This window comes from Xyrauchen texanus, unplaced genomic scaffold (genome assembly GCF_025860055.1).
Source record: "Xyrauchen texanus isolate HMW12.3.18 unplaced genomic scaffold, RBS_HiC_50CHRs HiC_scaffold_562, whole genome shotgun sequence".
Classification (NCBI taxonomy): domain Eukaryota; kingdom Metazoa; phylum Chordata; class Actinopteri; order Cypriniformes; family Catostomidae; genus Xyrauchen; species Xyrauchen texanus.
The window spans coordinates 1,416-25,000 of NW_026266536.1; the positions used below are offsets into that span (position 1 = coordinate 1,416).

A 23,585-nucleotide genomic window follows, 5' to 3' on the forward strand; every position below is an offset into this window, starting at 1 on the left:
AATCAAGTGTTGAAGTTGGGTGCATGTCTATGTTGTATAAATTAAGAAAGTTTATGAAAAGCGTGTTTTTCAAATTATTTTTGTAAATAATTATGAATTGCTCAAATATTTTAAACAATTGTGACCATATTGAGACACTGCACTTAATGTTGTTTCACATGGTGTGCAAGTATTTCGCTGCAGTAGTCTCTTGTTGCTTTTTATCGGGTTAAACATCTCGACTTTGTAATCGGTACCACTCCACAAGCTGCTTTGATGTAGGAGGATTTTAAAGAAAAGTTTCTTTCAAAATGATTGTTTAACTCAAAACCTTCGACTAGTCAAAATAAAGTGAATATTTTTGCCTTTTTTGTTTCTTTCTCTAGCCACGTGCTGACCCCATACCCATATGCAGCTTCTGTTTGGGCACAAAGGAGTCAAATCGAGACAAGAGGCCAGAGGAGCTGCTGTCCTGTGCTGACTGTGGGAGCAGTGGTAAGACCTATGTTTGAACTCTCAGCCTGACCCAAGCCCATATGTGGATATTGCATTGTCTGTGCCAACTGGCCAAAAGTTATCATCATGTTGGAATGTTATTGGTTGTTATTGAAGTTTGACTCGGACTTCATAACTAACCGTTTGGCTGAAATCAAAGCAAAGACTGTGTTTGCTTAACTGTAAAGAATTGTGCAAATTACACATCGTGTTATATTTGCTAAAAAATAATATCTCAATAAAAAAGACAAAAGGCTGTTTTTTGACTTAAGTACTTATTTTTATTGCCTAGACAGATACACAGATGGAAATACAGAGACAGAATGTTTAGTAGTACAGTATTTTTTTCAACCAGGGACAGTGTAGGTCATGTACATCATATAATCATGTGATATCACAGTCAATGACCGAGACGTGTAGGAATATTAGACGACACAGGAAGTGTCCAGACAGATGATGAGGTAGGATAAAGACAGTCATAGATGAATATTGCCAGAAATACCCAACTACTTTAATTTGATTAACACTGTTAAACCTTTTTATTAAACATTTAAACTGATAATGCATATATTCATGTGAATTGTGGATGCTATTCTGAAAATGTCAAAGAAGAATATTAAAATTGATATTTGTTTATTCAAGTTCTTGCATGAAAAGAAGAAAATACCACCTATATATTCCTCAGTTACCACTTGTAAAATCCCCCAGTGTCAAACCCTGGTAGGAGGGAAACAGAATGATTTGTCAAGGGCTTTCCCAGTTGTCTGAGATCATCCACATCTGTGTGCAATGGAGACTGGTGATGGCTCACATTTATGTAGGTGTTTTTTGTGATGGGTATCTTGTTTGTGAATACTTTTTTCAGGGTAATATGTTTCAAAATTGTGGCAAAATATCTCGGGAGGGCTTGGAGGCTGAAGTTATTTTTAAATGGATAGAATTGTTGTGTGTATTGTAGAAAAGTAATGGCAGAAGGGCATTCCACAGTCATTGATTGATTCAGGCTGAAATGTGTGCAGTTTATTAGATGTGATTGAAAGAAACACGCATGTGAACATGAAGCAGGACAGTCTCATTTATTTTGTTCCCGTCCTCCAGACAGAATTGGCATGTTCCTGTTAAATTACCTGCTCTTATGTCATAATTTGTTTTGTACAATAATTTTGAAATGCCACAAGGAATTGTTCTCTCAGTGACATTTTTATGGCTGAGTTTGACTTAACAATGCAGAGGTGGTTTTCATTAAGTGTTCATGAAAGTCTAGAAAATATGCTCCCACTGTAAATCGCAGCTGGTTCGCAGCCCTAAGGGACAGGAGTGCACGCTTTTACATGACTATAATGGATCGACTGCCATTACAGTGTACGAGAGTACTGTTTCTGCCTCGTTAATATCAAATTATCTTTAATTAGCTGCACAGAAGTGTTTGATAATACCGTGCTTTTAGACACTGATTTTGGAAAGTCTTCACGCATGGCTCTTTGCATTGTTGATGCAATGTGTAAATATTTAACTGATCCACATTTGGGGCATCTTTCATTTGTTTCGCTTTGACGTGCTGAGAATGTTAAGTCTCCGCTTGATTAAGTCTCTGTTAACATTTATCCTGTAATGTTTCACCAAGAGCTTTTGTGCTTTCCTGCCAAAGTTAAAGGATTAGGTAATGCCACTCTTTTTAATTGAGCATATTCTAAGGACTGAAGGAATCAGTATACTCTCTCTAAAGTCTGTTTTTTTTTTTTTTGTTGTTTTTTTCCAAATTTCTCCTCAAAGGCCATCCATCGTGTCTGAAGTTCTCCACTGATTTGACTGCAAATGTCAAAGCTCTGCGGTGGCAATGCATTGAATGCAAAACATGCAGTTCCTGTCAGATTCAGGGGAAGAATGCTGTAAGTTATTTTCGAATGTATTGATGGCCTTGGCCCAGTTCCTGCTCACTGACACTTTGTCATCTTCTCTACTGCCAGGATTGACTGTTTTACTGCAGTATGTTTGCTTGTGTGGTATGGTTAAAGTGTATATTTTATCTTTTATGTTTTGGCATGTCTAACATATTTTTCTATATTTTTGGAATCAGGATGAGATGCTCTTCTGTGATTCCTGTGACAGGGGTTTTCACATGGAGTGTTGTGACCCACCGCTCTCCAGAATGCCAAAAGGTACATCATGCCTTTTGTTTGCCTGTGTTTTTTTGTGGATTTTTCCATTCTCAAGGTGAAGCTGTTTAAATGTGCCATTACACAAAGGGCTCTAGTTGCACAATAGTAAGGCGATATGTACCTTGCGTCCTGCACTATTTAGTGTGGGTCTCTCTCTCTCTCACCCACTCACATTCAGTCTGACTTTCTCATTGTTAATGATTTCGCCTCTGGCTTGCAAATGACTGTGCTTTTCCTTTTTAGTTAATGGCAGTTTGTTGGAAATGGGCATGTAAGTGCCAAGATAAAAAGGGAATGGCATCATAAAGTGTTTTGATAGACCAGAACAAGATTATTTTACTAAAGCTTTCAGTTCTGTATATGTGTAACTGCTGGAGGGAGCTGACATTCTGCCATGAGAAATTCCATTTGGGTATTAAAGGTATAGTTTACACAAAAATGAAAATTCTCTCATCATTTACTCATGTCATCCCAGATGTGTATGACTGACTTTCTTCAGCAGAATACAAACAAATATTTTAGTTCTATTTTTTAGTTGGAATATTTCAGCTCTGTAGGTCCATACAATGCAAGTGAATGGTGATCAGAACTTTTTTTGTAGCTCCAAAAATCACATAACGGAAACAGAGAAGTAATCCATAAAACTCCAGTAGTTAAATCCATATCTTCAAAAGGTGTGGGTGAGAAACTGATCAAAATTTAAATCCTTTTTTTACACCAAATCTTCCCTTTCACTTTTACATCTGAAAGGCACACGTGGTGCCTGTTTAGTTTCGCTTTCACATCTGAAAGTGAACATTAAAGTGGAGATTGAGTAAAAAAGTACTTTTTTTTTTGTGTGTGTCTCACCCACATCTATTAAATTGCTTCTGAAGATATGGACTTAACTACTGAAGTCATATGGATTTGGGATTTTGTGTACTCAAGTACTTGGGGGGTATATAGACATGAACATATATCGTATACATATACTGTATGTTATATGTCTTTAGCTGCTGCATTGCATGTTGTTGTTTCAGTATCTGTTCATTATTATAGGCTGTTATAATGTAATCTGTTACAATATGTACAAAAGGGAGTATTATCTAAATATAATGCATGATATTTTGTCATTATGTAAAGACTCGCTAGCCAATTAATTGAAACAATGCTCCGAACATGCGTGTCTGTTCTTCCTTCAGGTTTCCATAATAAGTTTATTAGGTGTGCACCAATGTTTCTGAACCATGTATCTACAAACTGTGGTTGGCGTGACTGAAGACACCATAACCATAGCATTTTTAAAACGCTGTGTTAAGTTGAAAATAATTTAGAAGATTCTGCTTCATCAAGATGTGGAAAAAAGTAGCATCACTTGTGTGTGTATGCGTGCGCTTCTCTAGAGTTTGGCGCACTGTCTTTGCCCCTTACAGAATGTCACGTTGCACTCTGTTGGAGTTTGTTGCTGTGGTGATTCATGCTTACTCCCATTTAACTCTGAATTTTAAACTTCATACTGAGAAAACTGCAATGGAAAGCCACTTTATGTTAGACTTCTACTCGTGCGGTAATCTTCAGCTCTGATTTTGCTGAAATGCAGGTGTGTGACATATTGGCACCGAGAGAGATTTACAGTCAATGTTAAACCTTAACTTTTATTAAATAATATACAATGAGTCAAAGTTTCTACATTATATGACAATAAAACTTGTTTAGCAAACGTTTAAACTGATGTTTAAAACATGGTGGATTAAACTTTCTTTTGATTATCGTAAACCTGTAGAACAAACGCTAGCATTGCATCAGCCATTATCAGTTTAGTTGCTATGAAATGTCTCTGTTGACAATCAATGTATCGCTGAAAATCTTAAGGTAATTCATCTCAAAATGTATAATTATGCCCCTGTTATACACATGTTTGTATATACACCGATCAGCCACAACATTAAAACCACCCGCCTAATATTGTGTAGGTCCCCCTCATGCCACCAAATCAGGATGGAAATGCCTTGATGAGAGAGGTCAATGGAGAATGGCCAGACTGGTTTGAACTGACAAAGTACATGGTAACACAGATAACCGCTCTGTACAATTGTAGTGAGAAGAATATAATCTCGGAATGCTATTTGGGTTGGCGCTGTTTTGGCTGCACGAGGCGGACCTTCACAATTTTAGGCATGTGGTTTAGGATATGGCTGATCGGTATATTTGTCACTTAATGTCATTTAGTGAAAAGTTATGTGAGGCATTTTCATGATCACTTATTGCTTTCACTCATGCCCATCCCTAATATGGATTACTTCTGTTACCTTTTATTTAATCTTTGGAGCTACAAAAGTCTCACTTGCATTGTATGGACTTACTGAGCAGAGATATTTTTCTAAAAATCTTAATTTGTGTCCTGCTATAGAAACAAAGTCATACACATCTGGGATGGCATGGGGGTCAGTAAATAAGATAATATTTAATTTTTGGGTGAACTATCATTTATAAGTTTTGGGTGAAAGAAAAGGCCATAACAAAAACACACACTTATACAAAGAAGGATAGAAAGATCGATGTCAAATCACTGGTATCAATAATCATGCATGACATCTTTGGGCGTCCAAATATTTTGAAATTAAGTCTGTCTGTGTCATTTCAAACTGAAGCACTATATTTTTTTAGCATAAGGGTCGGTATCTCACAAAACATTTCCAAGATTTCAGACGGCTTTAATTCCATAATGAAAATAAATGCAGATCGACTCGGGATAATTCTGGCCATTCAAATGTTTTTTTTAAAGCTCAGATTCAAAAAATCTCCAGCTCTTTTCCACACACTTTTTTTTTAGTTTCTTCTGCGTAAATGTATTATGTTGGCCAGCACAGGATCAACATCAGAAATGTAAAGCCATATAAGCACGCAATTTAAATGGAATATTTTTTGTCTTGTGACTGACCCTATTGGTTATTTTACAAATAACGAGAAGTTATTGGGCGTCATTTTAACTAATGGCAAATCATTCAATCGTTATTCATGTCAAAAATGGAAAGTTTGTTATGTTTATATGAGTTTATTATGCTACCTTGCCTTTTACAGGGATGAGTAGACTGAACCCATGTCAGAAAAAGGCTTCCCACACAACAACAAAGTCATTTATTTACCCTTTCATTGTTTGACAGTTACCTGTAGAAAGCTTGTTTTCCTTGGCTCAGTTCCTTCTAAAGAAAGAGGAGTGCTGAGCACTACAAATAAATATTTGAAAAGTATCATGTCTGCAAACATGAACTATTTCTCAATGCTTTTCTCTTTCTGTCTCTCACCCTCCCCACCCCCCCGGACCTCCCCTAGGAATGTGGATCTGCCAAGTATGCAAGCCAAAAGAGCAGGAGGAAAAACGGTTGCTACACAAGACAGCGGCCCAAATCAAAAGGCGATATGCAAAGCCAGGAAGGCCAAGAAAAAATCTAGCACATCCAACAATGTACGATACTGTCTCTATCTTGTTCGTTAAGCTTCAGGCTTAAGTTTGCCGATCTTATATAAATGCATGTTACCTAAACTGTTAATGTTCTTATTTGATGCCCTACTCTGGTTTTTGTCCTTTACAACCTTGGCTGTTTTTTACTTCAGAGAATGTATGTAGGCTTTCATACCCTCTCATCCAAAGGTTTAAAATTAGCATGGCTGCTAGAATGTACTTTCAGCCTTGGGCATTCTTTTGAAGTCTATTTTTAACGTCTGGCTGTGAAGTAAAGCTCAGTCAGAATGCTGTCAGTTGGACTGGGTGAGTCTGGGGCAGTAAGATTTTAAATGAGCAAGACTTGTTAGGATTACATCCTTCCTAAAGTTTTTATGAGCACTGATAGACATGGTGGAATGTGTTGCTGAAGCTGTGAAATCAGGCTCTCGAATCAAGGCTTAGGCCTTTCATTAATGACAGTGGAGATGTACACACAGATTGCCATTCTTTTGTGTGGCATGTTTTAAATGAACCGTCTCATGCTTTTACAGGTCTGACAGTGGTGGTCCAGTATCCGTTGAGCTGTCTGACAAAGAACGGCATGGTAGGGGTTCCATAAGCACTTTCTCTACCCCACCCTCATCAAGCACCTTTATACCCACCACAGTCGGAAGGAGTCCCACTGACCCCCTCACACCCACCCTCACCATGTTGCCCCCATGCAACAACAAAACCAAAGGTCTCATAGATGGGCTTTCCAAATTTTTCACACCATCACCCTTGGGTCGACGGTTGCGCGCTGAGGCGTCGGGCTCCACGAATCAGCACAAGGCCAGGAAGCGTGGCTATCGGAAACGGCGGCGTGAACCCCATTCCAGCTCGACGGCACCAGGTGCAAGGTTAAATGCTCCATCTAGCGTTCTCCTTACCCCCTCCCCTTCGCAAGGACACAGCCCCATCTCACTGAACCCCGTCCAGTCTTCCTCACCCTCCTCTGCCCACTCTCCGCACAGCTCCTCCTCCCAGTCTAGTGGCCACTTCCTCAGCAGCCTCCCAGGCAACAACCAGCTGAAGGGACTCTTTGATGGACTCTCTCATATCTTTACCACTCAGGGACTTTCCCGGCAAAAGGGACTCCCCAGCTACGCACCCCCAAAGCGTGCGCGGCGCACCCAGGACACTTCCACCTCACCCAAAACGTCCCTTCATCTTCAAGGAAAGAAGCCCGTCAAGGGTTTCGTGAGTAAATTAGCATCCCTGTCCAATTCGGCTTCAGGATGGCCACCCAAGCAGGGCCGACCATTTAAGTCGGTGCTCCATTTCAAACAAACTCCCTTTTTGAGAAAGCACAAGCTGCTAGGCAGGTTTAGGTTTAAGGCCTCCCCGCAGAGGGAGCACACCACACCAGGGAAGGGCAGATTGGCAGATGGAAGAGTTAAACCTGACCCAAACCATGGTAAGCACAGGGGCCTGAACTTCCAAACAGCCAGCAAGCTTTTCCATCTTAATTCATCTTCCTAGTTTTTAGAATCAAAAATAAGTGGGGTTTTTTTTTTTTATTTTAATTTTGTATAACTAATACTGCATCTCTGCATTAATAATTGCAATAATGCATAATCAATCATTTGTATTAATTCTGAAGCCACTAAATCCTTCCAAGTATTTAGATTTCCTCTCTGCTCAAGTCCTCATGCTGGTCACATCTCCCTCTCAAACCGAATTGATTGATGCTTTTTCCCTTTAGTAACAAGCACTATAATGTAAAGTGTTTGCATTTCAAATGACCCTTGCTCATGGTTTTGTTCCCTCTCAACCTCTGCACAAATGGTGTATTTGTTTAGAGGGTACCGTTGCCTAGAAACAACCTGATGTGCGGTTAGCGGTTTGAGGTTGGTGTGTTGGCCAGCAATGTTGATATGAGCCTTTCCTATCTGCTGCCCTTCCATGACTTCAGTGATTTGCATGCTGTGTATCTCTTAGAAGTTGTGATAATGAATGCTGTGTTATTAAGCAGGAAGTTAGTGCTCATGCATATAAGGTTTGGGGTTTAGTCAGCAACTTTTTTTTATTTTTTATAAATAGACTCTTGTCTGTTTTAAACATCGATATCTAAAGTTTTTTTCTCTGGACTCTTGCAGCTTTTACTGCAGATAGATGCTTAAGAAGAGAGCAACAGGAAGGAAGGATAACTTTACTCAATGACCACGTGGCTGAGGAAGATCTGAAATTGTTCAGACACATCAAGGAGCTTACAGCAAAGGTGAGGAGAGAACAAAAAACAAATCTCTATTCATTAATTAGTGGTGCTGGCTAAGGCAAGCATCACTATTACTATTGCTCATACTTGGCATTGAGGTGTGAATATTCAGTGCATAACCCGTCTTGCACCATTTGTGCTACAGACATGATTGATGTGTCAAATTATGTGGCTTGTTAGTGAGATAGGTCCTATTGCTTTTTTTTTTATTGGATTTTTATCTGACAGACACTGTAATTAAACTATAAAATCACATAGACTTATGTAGAATCTAGCCATATCCAGGGACCAGAATGTTATAAAGAGCACTGTTGACTTTGGCCAGTAAGCAACCATCTCACAATGCTCAAGCAACCACATAGCAACATCATGAGCACTAAGCATACACTTTACATCATGTAAAAATCTAATTCCATTTAAAGTTTCAATTAAATTCTGCTTATCTCTTGTGATTCGTTTCAAACAGAAATCCGGCGGTGATCAAGGACAATCCCCTCCCTTGATTGAGTTTGGGAAATATGAAATACAAACCTGGTATTCCTCACCATACCCTCCAGAATATTTAAGGTAAATCTGAACTGCTGTTAGAATCTTGCTGAATTAATTTTTCACAATATTTGCCATATATACAGCCTTAAGCGAGTGCAAACTAGAGTATGATTTAAAGATTCTCCCTGGTGTTGTATTTTAGCCTACATTTTTTATTAATTGCTGCTCGCCTCCTCAGATTACTGAAGCTTTATCTGTGCGAGTTCTGCTTAAAGTACATGAAAAACCAGGACATTCTGCTGAGGCATTCAAAGAAATGTGGGTGGTTTCATCCGCCAGCTAATGAGATCTACAGGAAGGGTAACCTCTCTGTGTTTGAGGTCAGTTCTGCCTCTTAAATCTTCATGCACAACTTCATCCGCATCCTAATTTTATCTTATCTGCATTTGTAATGAGGACAAGAGGGGCATGTCCAGAGATCAAAGGCTATGAAGCACCTAACCCCTCGAAAGACACATTTTACGATCATGAATGAGAACTGGACCTCCATGAATATATCATGTCAGTCTATGCCAGTTCTTCTGGGACACAGCATCTTATTTATCCAATAAACAGAATACATTGCATGAAAATCCTTGCAAGCTTCCAAAAGTGTGAAAGGTCTTGATTATTGTGTGTATATGAAATGTTATTTTCACATGTGTGAAACTTCAGAGTTTTGTAGTTCATTTGTGTTTGCTTTGTGGTCAACAGCTAATTGTTATTATTGGTGTTAATTATTAGAATCACCTACCTGATTGCATCATCTAATCTCTTTTTTGTTTCCTATTTGCTCAGGTTGATGGAAATATCAGCAAAATTTTCTGCCAAAACCTTTGTTTGCTGGCAAAGCTTTTTCTGGACCACAAGACTCTGTATTACGATGTGGAGCCTTTTCTCTTCTATGTTCTAACACAGAAAGATGACAAGGGCTGTCATCTTGTCGGATACTTCTCAAAGGTATTATACCCCAGCTTTTTATCAGATATTATTAAGAAATATATATTTAAAAATATATATATATAATCTGAAATTGTTAAGAGTGAGTATATCAGAATAACAACGGCTCTGAATTTTGCCACATTGTGGGTTGCTTAAGATAGGATTTATTGTACAGTGGATTCTGAACATTTCTGCATTGTGTTTGGAGGGTTTGTGTGGTGTTTGGTTCAATTGAGGACAAAGGCAGGTGCAGTGAATTGCATGCGTTGGCAGTGCACTGACACACACTATCTATTTCTCTCTCTCTCCCCCACAGGAAAAGCTTTGCCAGCAGAAGTACAATGTCTCCTGCATAATGATCATGCCTCAGTACCAAAGGCAAGGATTTGGGAGATTCCTCATTGATTTTAGTAAGTTTATTCATTAACTGGTTTTTGAGGTGTTATGGGATGTGAACAATGCATCATGAACAAATGTTTCTGTGCTGCATTGAAGGAAAAAAAGGATCTGTTTCAAACTATACAGTCATATACACAAAGAATGCCTAGTGGTGTCTTTTTCATTGTAATCTGTTATTTAAAGGATAGCATGCCCTTAAACACAATGAATGTTATGGGATCATTTGTTTGCTTGTGAATGTTTTGATTTTGATTTGTGCTCTGTTTAGTATTAGCTGAACTCTTGCATATAGTATGGAAATGCAAAAGACTAAAATAATTTCTGTTTACTGAGCATCTGTAAATTTTCAGTCTTATTACATATATCTGACTTTGCTTATGCTATCTGTTAGAACTTTGAGCAATCAAATCAAAAGATGGTTAAAAAAAATATGCGCTTGATCATTGCCATTTTCTCTTGCCATGCTTTCATTTAATTGTTAATGTAATGCACACTTATTTGTGTCCCTTATTTATGCTGATTGCCTCCCATTATGCACTTTAACCTTTGACAGACTTTTTAGAGGAGCCAAAACTGGCCCCATTTTTGCCTTTGAAGAGAAACATGCATTTGTTTAAATGTAGAATAGTATTCAGTTCAAGCCTGTGAAATCTGCCCCTAGATCTTAAGAGATTGCAGATAAGGATTGAGTGATGTCTTAAATTGGGATTGAGCTGTTTCATGTTTTGTCAAAGTGACACTCAAACTTGATCTGACAACAACCCTCATAAGCAATCTTGTTTCATCATCTCTTTGTCTTTGTCTTTCCAGGTTATTTACTTTCCAGACTGGAGGGCCAGGCCGGCTCCCCAGAGAAGCCTCTATCTGATCTGGGTCGTCTGTCCTACTTGGCTTATTGGAAAAGTGTCATACTGGAGTACCTGCACAACCACCCAGATAAGAGTGCCAGCATCAGGAGATTGAGCCGAGCCACGGGCATGTGTCCACATGACATCGCTACCACACTTCAGCAGCTCAACATGATTGATTTCCAGGATGGCAGGTGGGTTGGGTTGAGTTGTTGTGCTATCTGTCAATCTGACAATTCACAAGCTCATAGTGAAGTATATTATCTTCACAGACATTACTGGAAACATTACAAAATGTGCAGCAGTGTTTTTCTAAAAAAAATGTTTTAACTTTTTGTTTTGTTTAAAACCCATTTTATTTATAAAAAATAATAAACTCACGCATTAAAGGATTCAAATGTATTTTCCATAAGTAAAAGGTGCTGCACAGCTCAGTGTGCAGACAGTTGATGTCAATGGGAAAGATTTATTATGTGGTTTGTTGAATGCCATTTTCCTAACATGTTTCTGTGCATGATTGTTTAGGTTTGTGATCATCCGAAGACATCAGCTGATTCAAGAACACATGGAAAGACTGAGAGAGAAGCCCCGATTTCATGAGGTTGACCCTGACTGCCTGAGCTGGACTCCTGTTTCAGTCTGCAGAAGCCCGTCCATAGAACTGCAGAGGGCTGGGCCACAGGTAGGCATTGGCTAATAGGTCTATTGATGTTTTGGACCTTAATGAACACTCATAGTGTTAGTGAATTTTTTTTTTTTTATGTTGTTTTTCTAAACCAGTACATTGTGTTCTAATATTAAAAATGTGTGCTTTAATTCAGGGTAAGTGAACCCACCTTTTCAAAGTGCACCTTTCATGCTTGGCCCTGCTAAAAAAAAAAAAAAAAGCTATTTATTTAAATCAACTGAATATTTCCAAGCATATGCAGAGCCTTGATCAACGAGTTCCAATGGGTGACTTGCTGCCTAGTTCACAATTACAGCTGTCTCGCATCAAATTACTACGATCTTTATCTGCATTGTTAACTTGTTTGCCGCAGATGTTGCAATGAAAAATAGATTTAGCAGAATGCTCCTTTATTGTCCTCCTTTGACGAAACGGGACCCTTTTTGCATAATATTACCCCATCAAAGCCAAATCGCAATATCTACGGCAGCACTGAAACTAAGAAAAAGGCTTCAAAGGTTTTTGATTGTTCAACCAAATGTGGATTTTCCATAGTGTCTGTTTTCAGTGAATATTGACATAGTTAAGCCAAACCCACCTGTCACAGGATAAATTATAGTCTTAGAGATTTTGGTAACTCAATTAAAACTAAATTTTAACAGAAAGTGTTGCCTTTGCAGGGCAGAATACTGAACTCCAACGCAATAAGATGATCATAGACTGTTTTGATGGCAATATCTAAATCCAGTCTGTGATTTTAAATGACACATATTCTATAGGTAGATCACGGTGAGTGTAGGTAACTCACTCCTTTCTAGGCTCTGCATTATTAGCCACAAGATGATGCCTGTGTGCTAAATTTATCTCATCATTTGCGTTTCAGGAGTTCAGGCTGAGTTCACAGAGATAGCTGAAAGTACTTCCAAGTGTAACCCAGCTTACTGAATGAACTAAATCAAAGCACTGTATTATTAATGCCTTTGAATGTCCCATGAAATGTAATCTTCCACAGCCGCTTAAAAATAAATGTTGCTGAGATCAACGGCTAATCAAGAGACAATCTCTGCACTGCAGGGGCGCTGCTAAAGCAAAGTGGAGATCACAGAGTTATTATTTGTCTGCTTGCCTTCAGCCTGTATAGATCGGCTTAGGCGAGCTTATGCTTGTGTTTGTTTGGAATAACAGGCAGGGGAGAATGCAGACTGCAGTGTGTCGTCCATGAACTTGTCAGCAGGGTTGGGATACACCAGCAGAAGACCTCCGCTAACCAAGTGCAAGAACTTCAGCAGAAGATACTCAGACCCACTGTTTGCAAACAACCCTAGGAAAGATTACAAAGTGAGCAAGGAAAGTAGCAGTGATGATGATGATGATGATGATGATGATGATGATGAAAATGATGATCAATTCAATCAAATCCCAGTCTAGGCAAGGTCTCAAGAGAAAGGTAAAGATCATAAGGTGCTTTGATTTGCATGCTGTTGGACAGTTTGCATAGTAAAACCCTCTCCAAAAGTTGCATTTTTAAATTTACACCTTTTAAAGCACAGCTGCTATGGCCATACACATTCATACAGATGTGTATGGCCGTTGCATCTTTTTTTTCCTTTTATGTAGGGTCCTGCCACCAGCATTGTTTTAAAGGTACTGTTATGTCAAAAAAGAGTCCAGTCTTGCGACCCCTATAAAATTGTGTTGGAATTGGGGTCAGGTGATCTCAAAGCCAGCCTAATAATACAGGGCCTAATTAGGACTGATTTGTCGATTAGTCATTTAGTCAACCTAAAGACTTGTCAGTTTTGAAAATATGTAATTTTGCTCATTTCTAATCTGGGGTGGTTTCACTCTGAATAGATGCATTTCTTGTCTTGCTTTCTTTGTATCTTTAATGGTCACATGGTATATTCTTCAGTATAATGGTTGGTTCACCTAAAAAGGAAAATGCTCTCATTTACTCACCCTCATGCCACCCCAGATGTGTATGATTTTCTTTCTTCTGCAGAACACACACAAAGATTTTCAGCTCTGTATGTCCTCAGAATGCAAGTAAATGGTGATCAGGCCTTTGAATCTCCAAAAAGCAGGTAATGTCCACATAATCCATTCTTCAGTGCTTTAATCGATATCTTCTGAAGCGATCCAGTTCGTTTTGGGTGAGGACAGACCAAAATGTATCTCCTTTTTCACTGTACATCTTGACCTCAGCAGTCTCCTTGGCGATCATGATTTCAAGCTCTATTACACTTCCCATAGCACCATCTAGTGCTCTGCACATGCATCAGGCACTAGGAAGAGTAATCGAGATTGAAATCATGATTGTGCCTAGAGACTGCAATGGCAAGATGTACAGTGAATGTTTGTTTATGCTGGCTTTATCTCCTTTTTGGAGCTTCAAAGGCCTGATCACCATTCACTTGCATTGTATGGACCTACAGAGCGGAGATATTCTTCCAAAAAATCTTTGTGTTCTGCAGAAAAAAGTCATAAACATCTTAGAGGGTGAGTAAATGATGAGAGAATTTTCAATTTTGGGTGAACTATCACTTTCAGTAAGCATATTTGTTAGCGAATGGAAAAGATAAGACAGACTTTCCATCAGTCCTTAAATCCATAATTAAGCAATACTGTTTGCATGATTTGTGTGGGGAAAATCTTGGCTCTACATCAAGTAATGCTGCAGATTGTTTGCACTGGGATACTGCTGTGCCTAGGGGAGAGAATGTTGTGAGGGACTTGTGGTCAGCTTGATCCTGCACACTCTCATTTGGGGTTTTAGGCTGGCTAAGCTTTCCAAATGAATGGCCTGTGGTGCAGGCACTGTGGTCTAAATGATGGACCCTTGCATTTAGATCATGAAGCAACCCATTCACAACGCAGCCACATTCCCCTATGTTTAGCATCACCCATGACCATATCTGTCTCGACCAAACCTCTGTTTTTTGGATTAGAGGGCACCAGGGACACTTTCACAAAAAAAGTACCCCAGTCTTGCTATGATAGTTGTTAAGTCTAACTGTCTTTGACATCTCCCTATGTTTAGTCCATTCTCAAGCACAAGTTTTTCTCAAACATGTAATATGCATTTCAGTAAATGTTCACAGCTACGGGAATTGCCTCACTGCAAATGTATTTGCTTTCGTAGCGGGCATCAACTCTGCGACGGAAGAGAGGGCGAAGAAGAACACGAATCAACAGCAGCGTTACCACAGAGACCATCTCAGAGAGAACAGAGGTGCTAGATGAGCCATTCGAAAACTCTGATGTAGAAAGCCCTCTGGCACAACCCAGCAGGAGGGGTTGCAGTGAGGATGAGGAAGAGGAGAAGAGCCAGAGGGTAGCTGTGCGTCGGCCAGGAAGACCAAGGAGACATAGAGATGACAATCACTCATATCAGTGTAAAGGAGGAGGGAATGTGGAAGGTAAAGCAATAAATGTTATTTAATTTGCAATAAGGTATGTGAGGCTGTCCTGTTGTGAATATAATCACAGTAAAATCTGCTGTAAAGCAAGATGTGCAGCGGCACATTCAAAATATTGATTGTCTTAAGTACATTACATATAATGGTTACTACATAATAGAAATATTAAGGATACACATTTAAATGTAAACAATATTTTAAGTCATTTCATAAAGTGCTATCCTTCTGCTACAACATTGATCCTCAAACGTTTAGCTGCCAGGTCAGTCTGCTATGTTTTCAAGGGGGGCCAGAGTGAGTCTTCTGTATTTTTGCCAGAGATTATTCTTCTGTTTTTATTACATGGATTAATTTTACTATTAAAATCCATTCACAGAACATGATTTTAACATTGGTAACTTTATTGTATGTATACATTTCTTAGCAACTTGCATCAAGTTAGGCCTACATTGTCATTGTTTACATGCGATCTCTGTAACTGACGTGTGCGTGTCAAAAGATGAAGAGGGGGCTAAAGGTCCAGTCATTTCAACAGAACTTTCTTTACATTTTTCTATTGTAGGCCAACAAGAAAAGAAACTTAAAATCTGTGTGAAATGTTTCTTCATCTTACATCAGTGGATTCATCCATTGGCTCAAAAAATGTGTAATGAGTGCTCTATCCAGTAGTGGTGAAGATTTTGTTTAATCTCAGTGACAAATCTTTTTAATCTGTTTAGGGCCCCAGACTGCGACCAAAAATAATTGATTTCGACAATAATTTAAAATCTAGTCGCCATTTGGCGACAGTCAGTTTGTGTGCATTCATATGCGGTTTCATCATATATTATCTTGTGAGTTATTGAATACATCTTTAGAGTGCACACCAGTGTGTCTCGCACTGCTTTTCATCTGTTCTGTTGTGATGAGTAGAGATGGGCGGATCGATCCTGAAGTATCTATACTTCCGATACTGGTGTTGTATCAAAAATATTGATCCTCACACAAAAATAGCGATTCTAACATATTTTTATTTATTTATATATAACTAGAGATATTATCATTTTATTTAATAGAAAAATAATCATAAGCATCAATGTGAAATTAAAAGGATTAGGCTATAAATACTTATGCAGGATGGAAACTATTTCTTCTTCTGCTCATCTTAACATGCATGCTGAAAGATACATGCGCTTGCGCTGTCTCAAGGCTCGTTCAAACAAGAGGTATCAGTGCCTTGTTTAGGTTATGATAGAAAGACATGAGAAATGTCACCTTTAGATTTATTTTCATGTGAATTTAAGATGAGTTTGTGGGTAATTGTTAACCATTAACCATGGTTTTACACCGGTAAAATTGTAGTAACCATGTTTTGTTTTTTTTGTGCTGAAACTATGGTTTTACTACAGTAATATTGTAACCGTAACCATGGTTAATTGTGTGGTAACTATGGATTAACTTTATTTACTGTAGTGAAACCATGGTTAATTTGTATAAGGGTAAATAAAGCAGAAGCCTAATAATTTCCTGTTTAGGCTCACAAATGTAAATAAAAAGGGGGCCTGGTAGCTCAACGACCAAGGTGGTTGACTACCACCCCTGGAGTCACGAGTTTGTGTGTGTGTGTGTTATATATATATATATATATTTCAAACTTTTGACACTTAGGACAATTGTGGGATTGTCCACAACTATTTCACAAGGTGCAATCATTTATTGATGCTCAAGAATACAACACACTACTATATGCATACTATTCGTGATGTAAATATCTGTAATGTAGATTCTGAAGAGCAGTTCTAAATAAAAAAAATTCTCTCTCACATTTGTATAAATTATGAAAGGGGTGTGAACATTTATGAGACAAAAAGGAATGCAAACGTATCTTAACTATATGTACTGTTTATTGAACCTTTGATAAATTATCTGCTGTCTTTTCTTCAGCTTTCTATTGTGTTTCTGAACAGCAATCCTAAATAGAACAAATCTGTGATTTGGCGACTAAAACAGCCATTTGGCTCCTTCATGTGTCAGTTTAGGAGCCAATGGTCTGGAGCCCTGCTGTTCACCAAAAATATTTTTTCAGATTAGTATATTGGTTCATTCATTGTCCGTTTCTGCAAATTGCACTTTTGCGCCAGTATTTTTAATTTTATTTTTTTGACAATAAAAAGTGAAATGAATCACAACTCAAATTATCAAGGATAACAAAATAAAGTTAAAAATGTATTTCCATTGTGGTCCTTGATATTAGATAATATAGCAGATGGCGCCAAATTACCGTCTTTTACATTTTGTGGGAGGAAAAGGCAGAGTTATTCATGGTCGTAAAAGGTCTAATTATCATTTATTAAAATTTGCTTCTCAACAATTCTACTACGATACTTCAGCACTGCAGCGTTTAAGCATCAAGCATTTCCCTACAAATATCAACAAAGCATACATATCATACTGTAAACTGCAGAGCTTGACTTTTTATCAAGCTATACAAAAAAAGACAATATACTAGCCAAAAAAATGTATTGTGAGTTTCAATAAAGTAGGTAAGAAGTTATCACTCCATTTTATTAATAATTCCTCTGGCCTATTTTCTTGCTGAACGTGATGGCCTCCTCTCGTTTACTTGTTCAGCAAATTCTAATGATGACTAATTCATGCATTTTGTTTGTGAACAAGTGTACCAGTACGTTCCGTTCCTGCATGAATGAGAATTCTTAACTCATTCAGACTCAAACCTGAAGTGGCGTACTCGTTCAGTGGGTGAAACCGATGATATGCTCCTTAACATCCTGCACTTGAATTCTAATGGCTCATGCTACAGTCAGTCTTACAGGCATGTAAAAAGCCACCAAAGCAGTCTCGCACTTCCAGTGCCGGCGGGCCTGTCAAAACGTGATGATTCTGCCATAATTGGCCCACTGGCCAAAGTTTGAGGATACCTTCGATACAAGATCTGAGATATCAGATCATTGCTCTGCTACAACAATAATGATCAGCTAATGGTGCTAAATTCACAAAACATTTCTTACTTTCTAACTTAATGTTTCTTATTCCCAAAAGTTTTTAAGATGTATACTTTATAGCCTAGGTCCTTCTTGATTTTTCGTATAATTTATCCTGAATTTTTTTTTTTTTTTTAAACAAGATTTTCCTGAATCTGGCCCCATTTGTTTCACCTCATTTACTGTTACTAAATCAGAGATTGTAGCATTACTGTAACAGTATGTTGAATATCAGCATTCAGAGCTAGAACCATAATTTTATTGTTCTTTCTACACTTAAACAGTTAATGCATATTTGAAATCTAAATGTAATTTATCTTATTTTTAGGTGTTTCTGAAGCAGTGAAAAAGGACAATCCTCGACTTGTAAAGCGAAAGAAAGGCTGGCCCAAAGGTGTCAAACGAGGGCCTCCCAAATGGAGACTGAAGGAGCGCAAAATGGGCTTTAAGCTAAACCTCTACACGCCTCCTGAAACACCAATGGTCACAGTGGAACAGGAGCAAGAGGAGGAGCAGGTTGCCAGCCCTGCTTCCTTCTCCGTACCTTGCGATTCCATCAGAGATCCCAGACCAAAGGACCCAGAGTTGGACACCTGCGTTTTAGAGGCCCACAGCCATGAGCCGCTCGTATCTCACAAAGTGAATGAGGATGAGTCTACAGACAAGTCTGACAGTGTGGAAAATTTTCCCTGTGTTAATGAGACCAATGAGACAACACCAGATCAAGTGGGCGATGCAGATCAGTCAACAGAGAATACGGAGGATGTCAAGAACCTGAAGCCTGAGGGGGAAGAGGAAAGCAGGTTTGATAAATGCTCTGGGGAACACAATGAAGAAGAGGATGAGGACGAAGAGCCAGAACCAACTCATGTGGACGATCACGATGCAGATGATGAAGATGATAGCCACGAGCAGAGAATGGAGGACTCTGAGCCAGTACCAGAAAGAGACGTTGCTGAAAACTCTGAGCCAATTACAACTCTTAGTGGTCTTAAAGATTCTGAAGAGAAGCCAAGCCCTGTTGCTGGACCTCTTCAGTGCTTAACAGAGATTGCGTCTGAAAGTGCATCCAGCTTGGATGCGCATCAGGATGACACTGTGGACTCTGATCATCCACCTGACTCCGAATCAGAGGAAGAAGATAACAGTCAGAAGCCTGACGAAAAGCATATGGGCCCATTGACCCCTGCAATAAAAGAGGATCATAACATCTCCCCTGAGATTGACATGGAAACCGCCCAGGCAGTACAGTCTCTTACTCGAGAGTCAGAGCAGGATAGGCACTTTCAGGACTGTGTGGAGACCCGAGAAGCCTGCCACAGCCTACAGAGGTATGTACACGTTGAGCAGAGTCCTCACATGACACCTGTTGATGAATGCCAGCAATCCGATCACAGCAGTCCTCTGTCTTCGGTCCATTCTCACCCGAGTCAATCCGTACGATCGGTCAACAGTCCAGCCGTGTCCATTTTAGAAAGTGGCTACACGCAGATCAGCCCCGATCAGGGCACCGTCTCTGTGCACTCGCTTCATAATAACATGGAGACCAGCCCAATAATGGACGTCCCCTCGGTGTCAGACCATTCTCAGCAGGTGGTCGACAGCGGCTTCAGTGATCTAGGCAGCATCGAGAGCACCACTGAGAATTATGAGAATCCCAGCAGTTATGACTCCACGCTGGGCAGCAGCATATGTGGCTCAGGAGCAGGAACGGGTGCCTCCTCCCAGAGCAGCTGTTCCTATGGCAACCTCTCCTCCGGTGGCAGCCACGGTCAGAGCAGCTGTGCTGTGTCCCAGCAGATGGCCGGTCCTGTGGTGAACAATACTGGCGCTTGCAGCATGCTCCAGCAAACCAGCATGAGCTCCCCTCAGGGATGCAGTGTGAAGTCTCCACAAGGTTGTGTGCCTGAGAGGCAGCCCAGCCATCCACATGGGCACGGTAATGGGCATGGACATGGGCATGGACATAGCCACAGTCATCACCACAGCCATCATCAGCACCACCCACACCATCAACATCACCAACATCCACAACATCAATACCAGCAACCTCTGTCACACTGCTCCATGCCCACTAGCTTCGCTCCACCCATGCAACTCCCTGACATCCCAGAATCCAATAACCCATCCAGCAACCTAGGTCTGTATGATCGAATGGGACAGGGAGAATATGGAGGTGGACACTCAGCTACTTTCAGCCTGGCTAAGCTCCAGCAGCTCACCAATACCCTTATGGACCATCCCTTGCCCTTTAGCCATTCTGCCTCGCACTCCATCACATCCTATGCAAACAACAATGGCTCGTTGTCCACACAGCTTGGTCCTCACAATCCTGCCCTGGTGTCACTGTCTCAACCTCCACACTCGGTCACGGGTGGAGGCCCTCAGTCACAGGCTACTGTGACTCCACCCCCTAACATGACCCCACCCCCCATGGTGCTGCAGCGCAACATGGCGACCCCCAATATGAACTTGGCCCCTTCTCAGAGACTGCAAACACAAATGGCCCCCAAGAATCACCACCATCACACTGTGTCCATTCGCTCCAAGTCAGCCCCTCTGCCGCCCCACCACCAGCAGCAGATGTATGGAAGGGGTCCTCAGACTGTAGCCATGCAGGCTCCTGGTAGGACGCTGGCTATTCCACAGCGAATGAACATGGGGGTCAACCTCATGCCTGCACCGGCTTACAACGTCAACTCGATGAACGTTAACGTCAATATGGCACCTCTTAATGCGATGAATACTTATAGAGTAACACAGCCCATGATGAATGGGGGCTACCATGGCAATCATACTTATATGAATCAATCTCCACAGTACTCTATGCAGATGGGCATGATGGGTACTCAGCCTTACCCACAACAGCCCATGCAGGCCCCTCCCCATGGAAATATGATGTACAGCTCAGCAGGTCATCATGGTTACGTGAATACGGGCATGTCCAAACAACCCTTAAATGGGCCTTATATGAGACGATAATCAGCAACCTGAAAATTAAAAGGTTGTGATGTTGACTTGAGGTATTTTGTTTTCTTATTTTCATTGTTATTGTTGGCTTTTATGGATCTTTCTGAAAGAACCAGCACTTGGTAAGAATGCAAAAAAGTTTTGTTTATTGGCTAAATTTTAGCTTTTTTCCCCTATTTATGGGAAGCCTTACAGAATACGATTTAAAAATGTAACATTTGTGTAAGTGTAAATCTCCCACTGAACTGCATTGCAGTTTAATGGAGTTTACATTCTCTAAGTTGGAAACTGCATTATGGAACCTTTAAATGTGCCTGCATTGTATGTTTTTTGGACAGAAGAGCCTTTTCAATGTACCTTTAGCAATCGCAAGGTTATACATGTAAGTCTGTACTCATGCCTTCATTTTATTTAAATTATTGTAAATCAACTTTTATATTTTTTTAAATGTAAGGTTATACTTAGCATGCTATAACGTCTTTGTTAGTGACGGTGCATCATAGTAGTACTGTACAGTGTTGTGCTTAATAGCAAGCAATTTTATATAAAATGTATGGCCTTGTTTAGGTTTCCCTCATATGGAAGGAATAAATTAAACTATTTTTGTTGATTCTAATATTGTAAAGATTTCAAACATTGTCATGTTCAGCTTGGAAGGTTCTATTGCGAATTGTGTATAATTTGTTACTTTAGAACTAGTTCTTTACCTGAGGCAGCTTTCTGTTTTTATACAATTTTAAAGCAATTTCTGTCACAATAGCAAAGAATGGTAAATGTCAGTATTTGTACATGTAGAAATCTAAATCAATGGGGGAAGGGAAAATGAGAACATTTCAAGGGGCAGAGTTGCAAAAATATTATTATGAGTGTCAATTTACTCCAAAGTTGGTCTTTTATGAAATGCCTTTAAACTTACATTTTCATTCCATCTGTAGATTTTTTTTTTTTTTTTTTTATAAACCATCTGATTTATATTTTACTGAAATGTAGAACAGTAGCCTTGTTGATAGACAAAACAGATGGCATGTATAAAGGTAAATTGTATTGTGTCTGTTTGTATAGCTTATTTTGTAGCCTTTGTACTTGTACAGAATGGCAGTTTGATGTAAGAGGGATATCCTGACTGTACTAATTAACAGAGCAACAGTCGTGTATTTATGAGTTACCTTTTTAGTCGGTCACTTAAATGCTGTACATTTTAGCAGAAAATAAATTATGATCAGCCACTGACAGACTTATAAGAGTGTATGGGACTCTGTTTTGAAACTGCTCTTGGTCACTTAATCATTGTGACAAACTTTGCCCTTTCATTTTTGAAGGAAACTATTACAGCCAATAGATTTTCAAATGGATTGTTATGGTTGGAAACAATTTTTTAGAGTGCTGGGCACTTGATCATAATCCCTTATTTCCTGAATAGAGAAATGTTTTTTACTGTAGAGGATGGAAAGATTAAGTAGACAAATCCAATAATGTTAATTCTAAATGTCTAATACAATTTTACAATAGAGCATAAATCAAATACCACATAGCAGTAAAAACAAACAATATTCTTGTCCACAAATTTAAAATGTTTGCACTATACATTGTGGAGTGTGCTAGAGCCAAAAGAGTATCTCTTCTTGGCTCCAGATTTGTATTAGCCAATTTTAGGTGTGCGTGCGTGTGCAGGCTCTTATAGTTGAATGTCCAAAAGCTCTTAACTACTTTAAAAATAATTTGTTTGGTCACCTACAATGCTATTTTTTTACTTGTTCAATGGCATCAACAACAGTCATGTTCCCACAAATAATTTAGCTGAAGTGTGTAACTTTTTCCTTGCTTAATATCTATTTATAGGTTGACTTCCTCAAACTGTTAACACTTTCTCTGGCATAATAAAAATAGTTATTTTTTTATTATTTATTTTTTTTTACATCCAGACCAACCCGACACTGCAATATTGACTCAACCAATGGTGGGAGTATGATGCGGGAATGTCTGATTGATCAACAGCAGAATGGTGTATTCTTGAAAACTGTTTAAAAACAATGTTTGTTGCAATAACTGAAAATGGTCCTCATTCTTGCAAATGAGTTTGGTAGCACTACTGGCACAGAAATGACATGCTTCAGTTTTAAATGCGCCAGAAACAAAGTAGCTGATCAACTTCTTCCCATAAAAAGAATAAAGCATTGTATTGGCAAGGTTTTATTGAATATTTTTGATACTTTATCAGTAAACTTAAACCATCCCTTAAATGTTGAACTAACTGTAAAGCCACACTTCTTAAATAAAAATACAGAGGGAGCAATTGATATTCCAATTATGTTCCAGGTTGTCTTCTAGTTTCCTTTAATTCACAGGATATCACCAAACAACCTTAATCATTGAAGACTTTATAGGTCAGCAGCACTAATGATCCTGTGAGTCTGTCTGCTGTGGCATTGCTGCATCAGGAATACTGACCTCCATCAGTTCTGTTTTTTGGGCCTCTCATTTGAATTCTACAAGGCCTGCTGGATTGAGTTCTTGAGT

The 23,585-nt window shown here is 39.2% G+C and overlaps 1 protein-coding gene across 1 annotated transcript; it reads left to right on the forward strand.

The window, feature by feature from the left end:
* Nucleotides 1-365: 365 nt before the first annotated feature.
* On the forward strand, nt 366-23,269 carry LOC127642354 (histone acetyltransferase KAT6B-like; the record flags this gene model as incomplete). Its single annotated transcript, XM_052124965.1, is given in 16 exon segments — nt 366-474; nt 2,248-2,363; nt 2,552-2,633; nt 5,946-6,078; nt 6,609-7,513; nt 8,196-8,317; nt 8,781-8,881; nt 9,042-9,183; nt 9,641-9,802; nt 10,101-10,194; nt 10,994-11,225; nt 11,557-11,713; nt 12,884-13,101; nt 13,103-13,145; nt 14,841-15,117; nt 18,427-23,269. Coding segments are annotated over 16 exon segments (5,547 nt in total), but the record flags the coding sequence as incomplete, so codon positions are not given.
* Between the last annotated feature and the right edge of the window lie 316 nt (nt 23,270-23,585).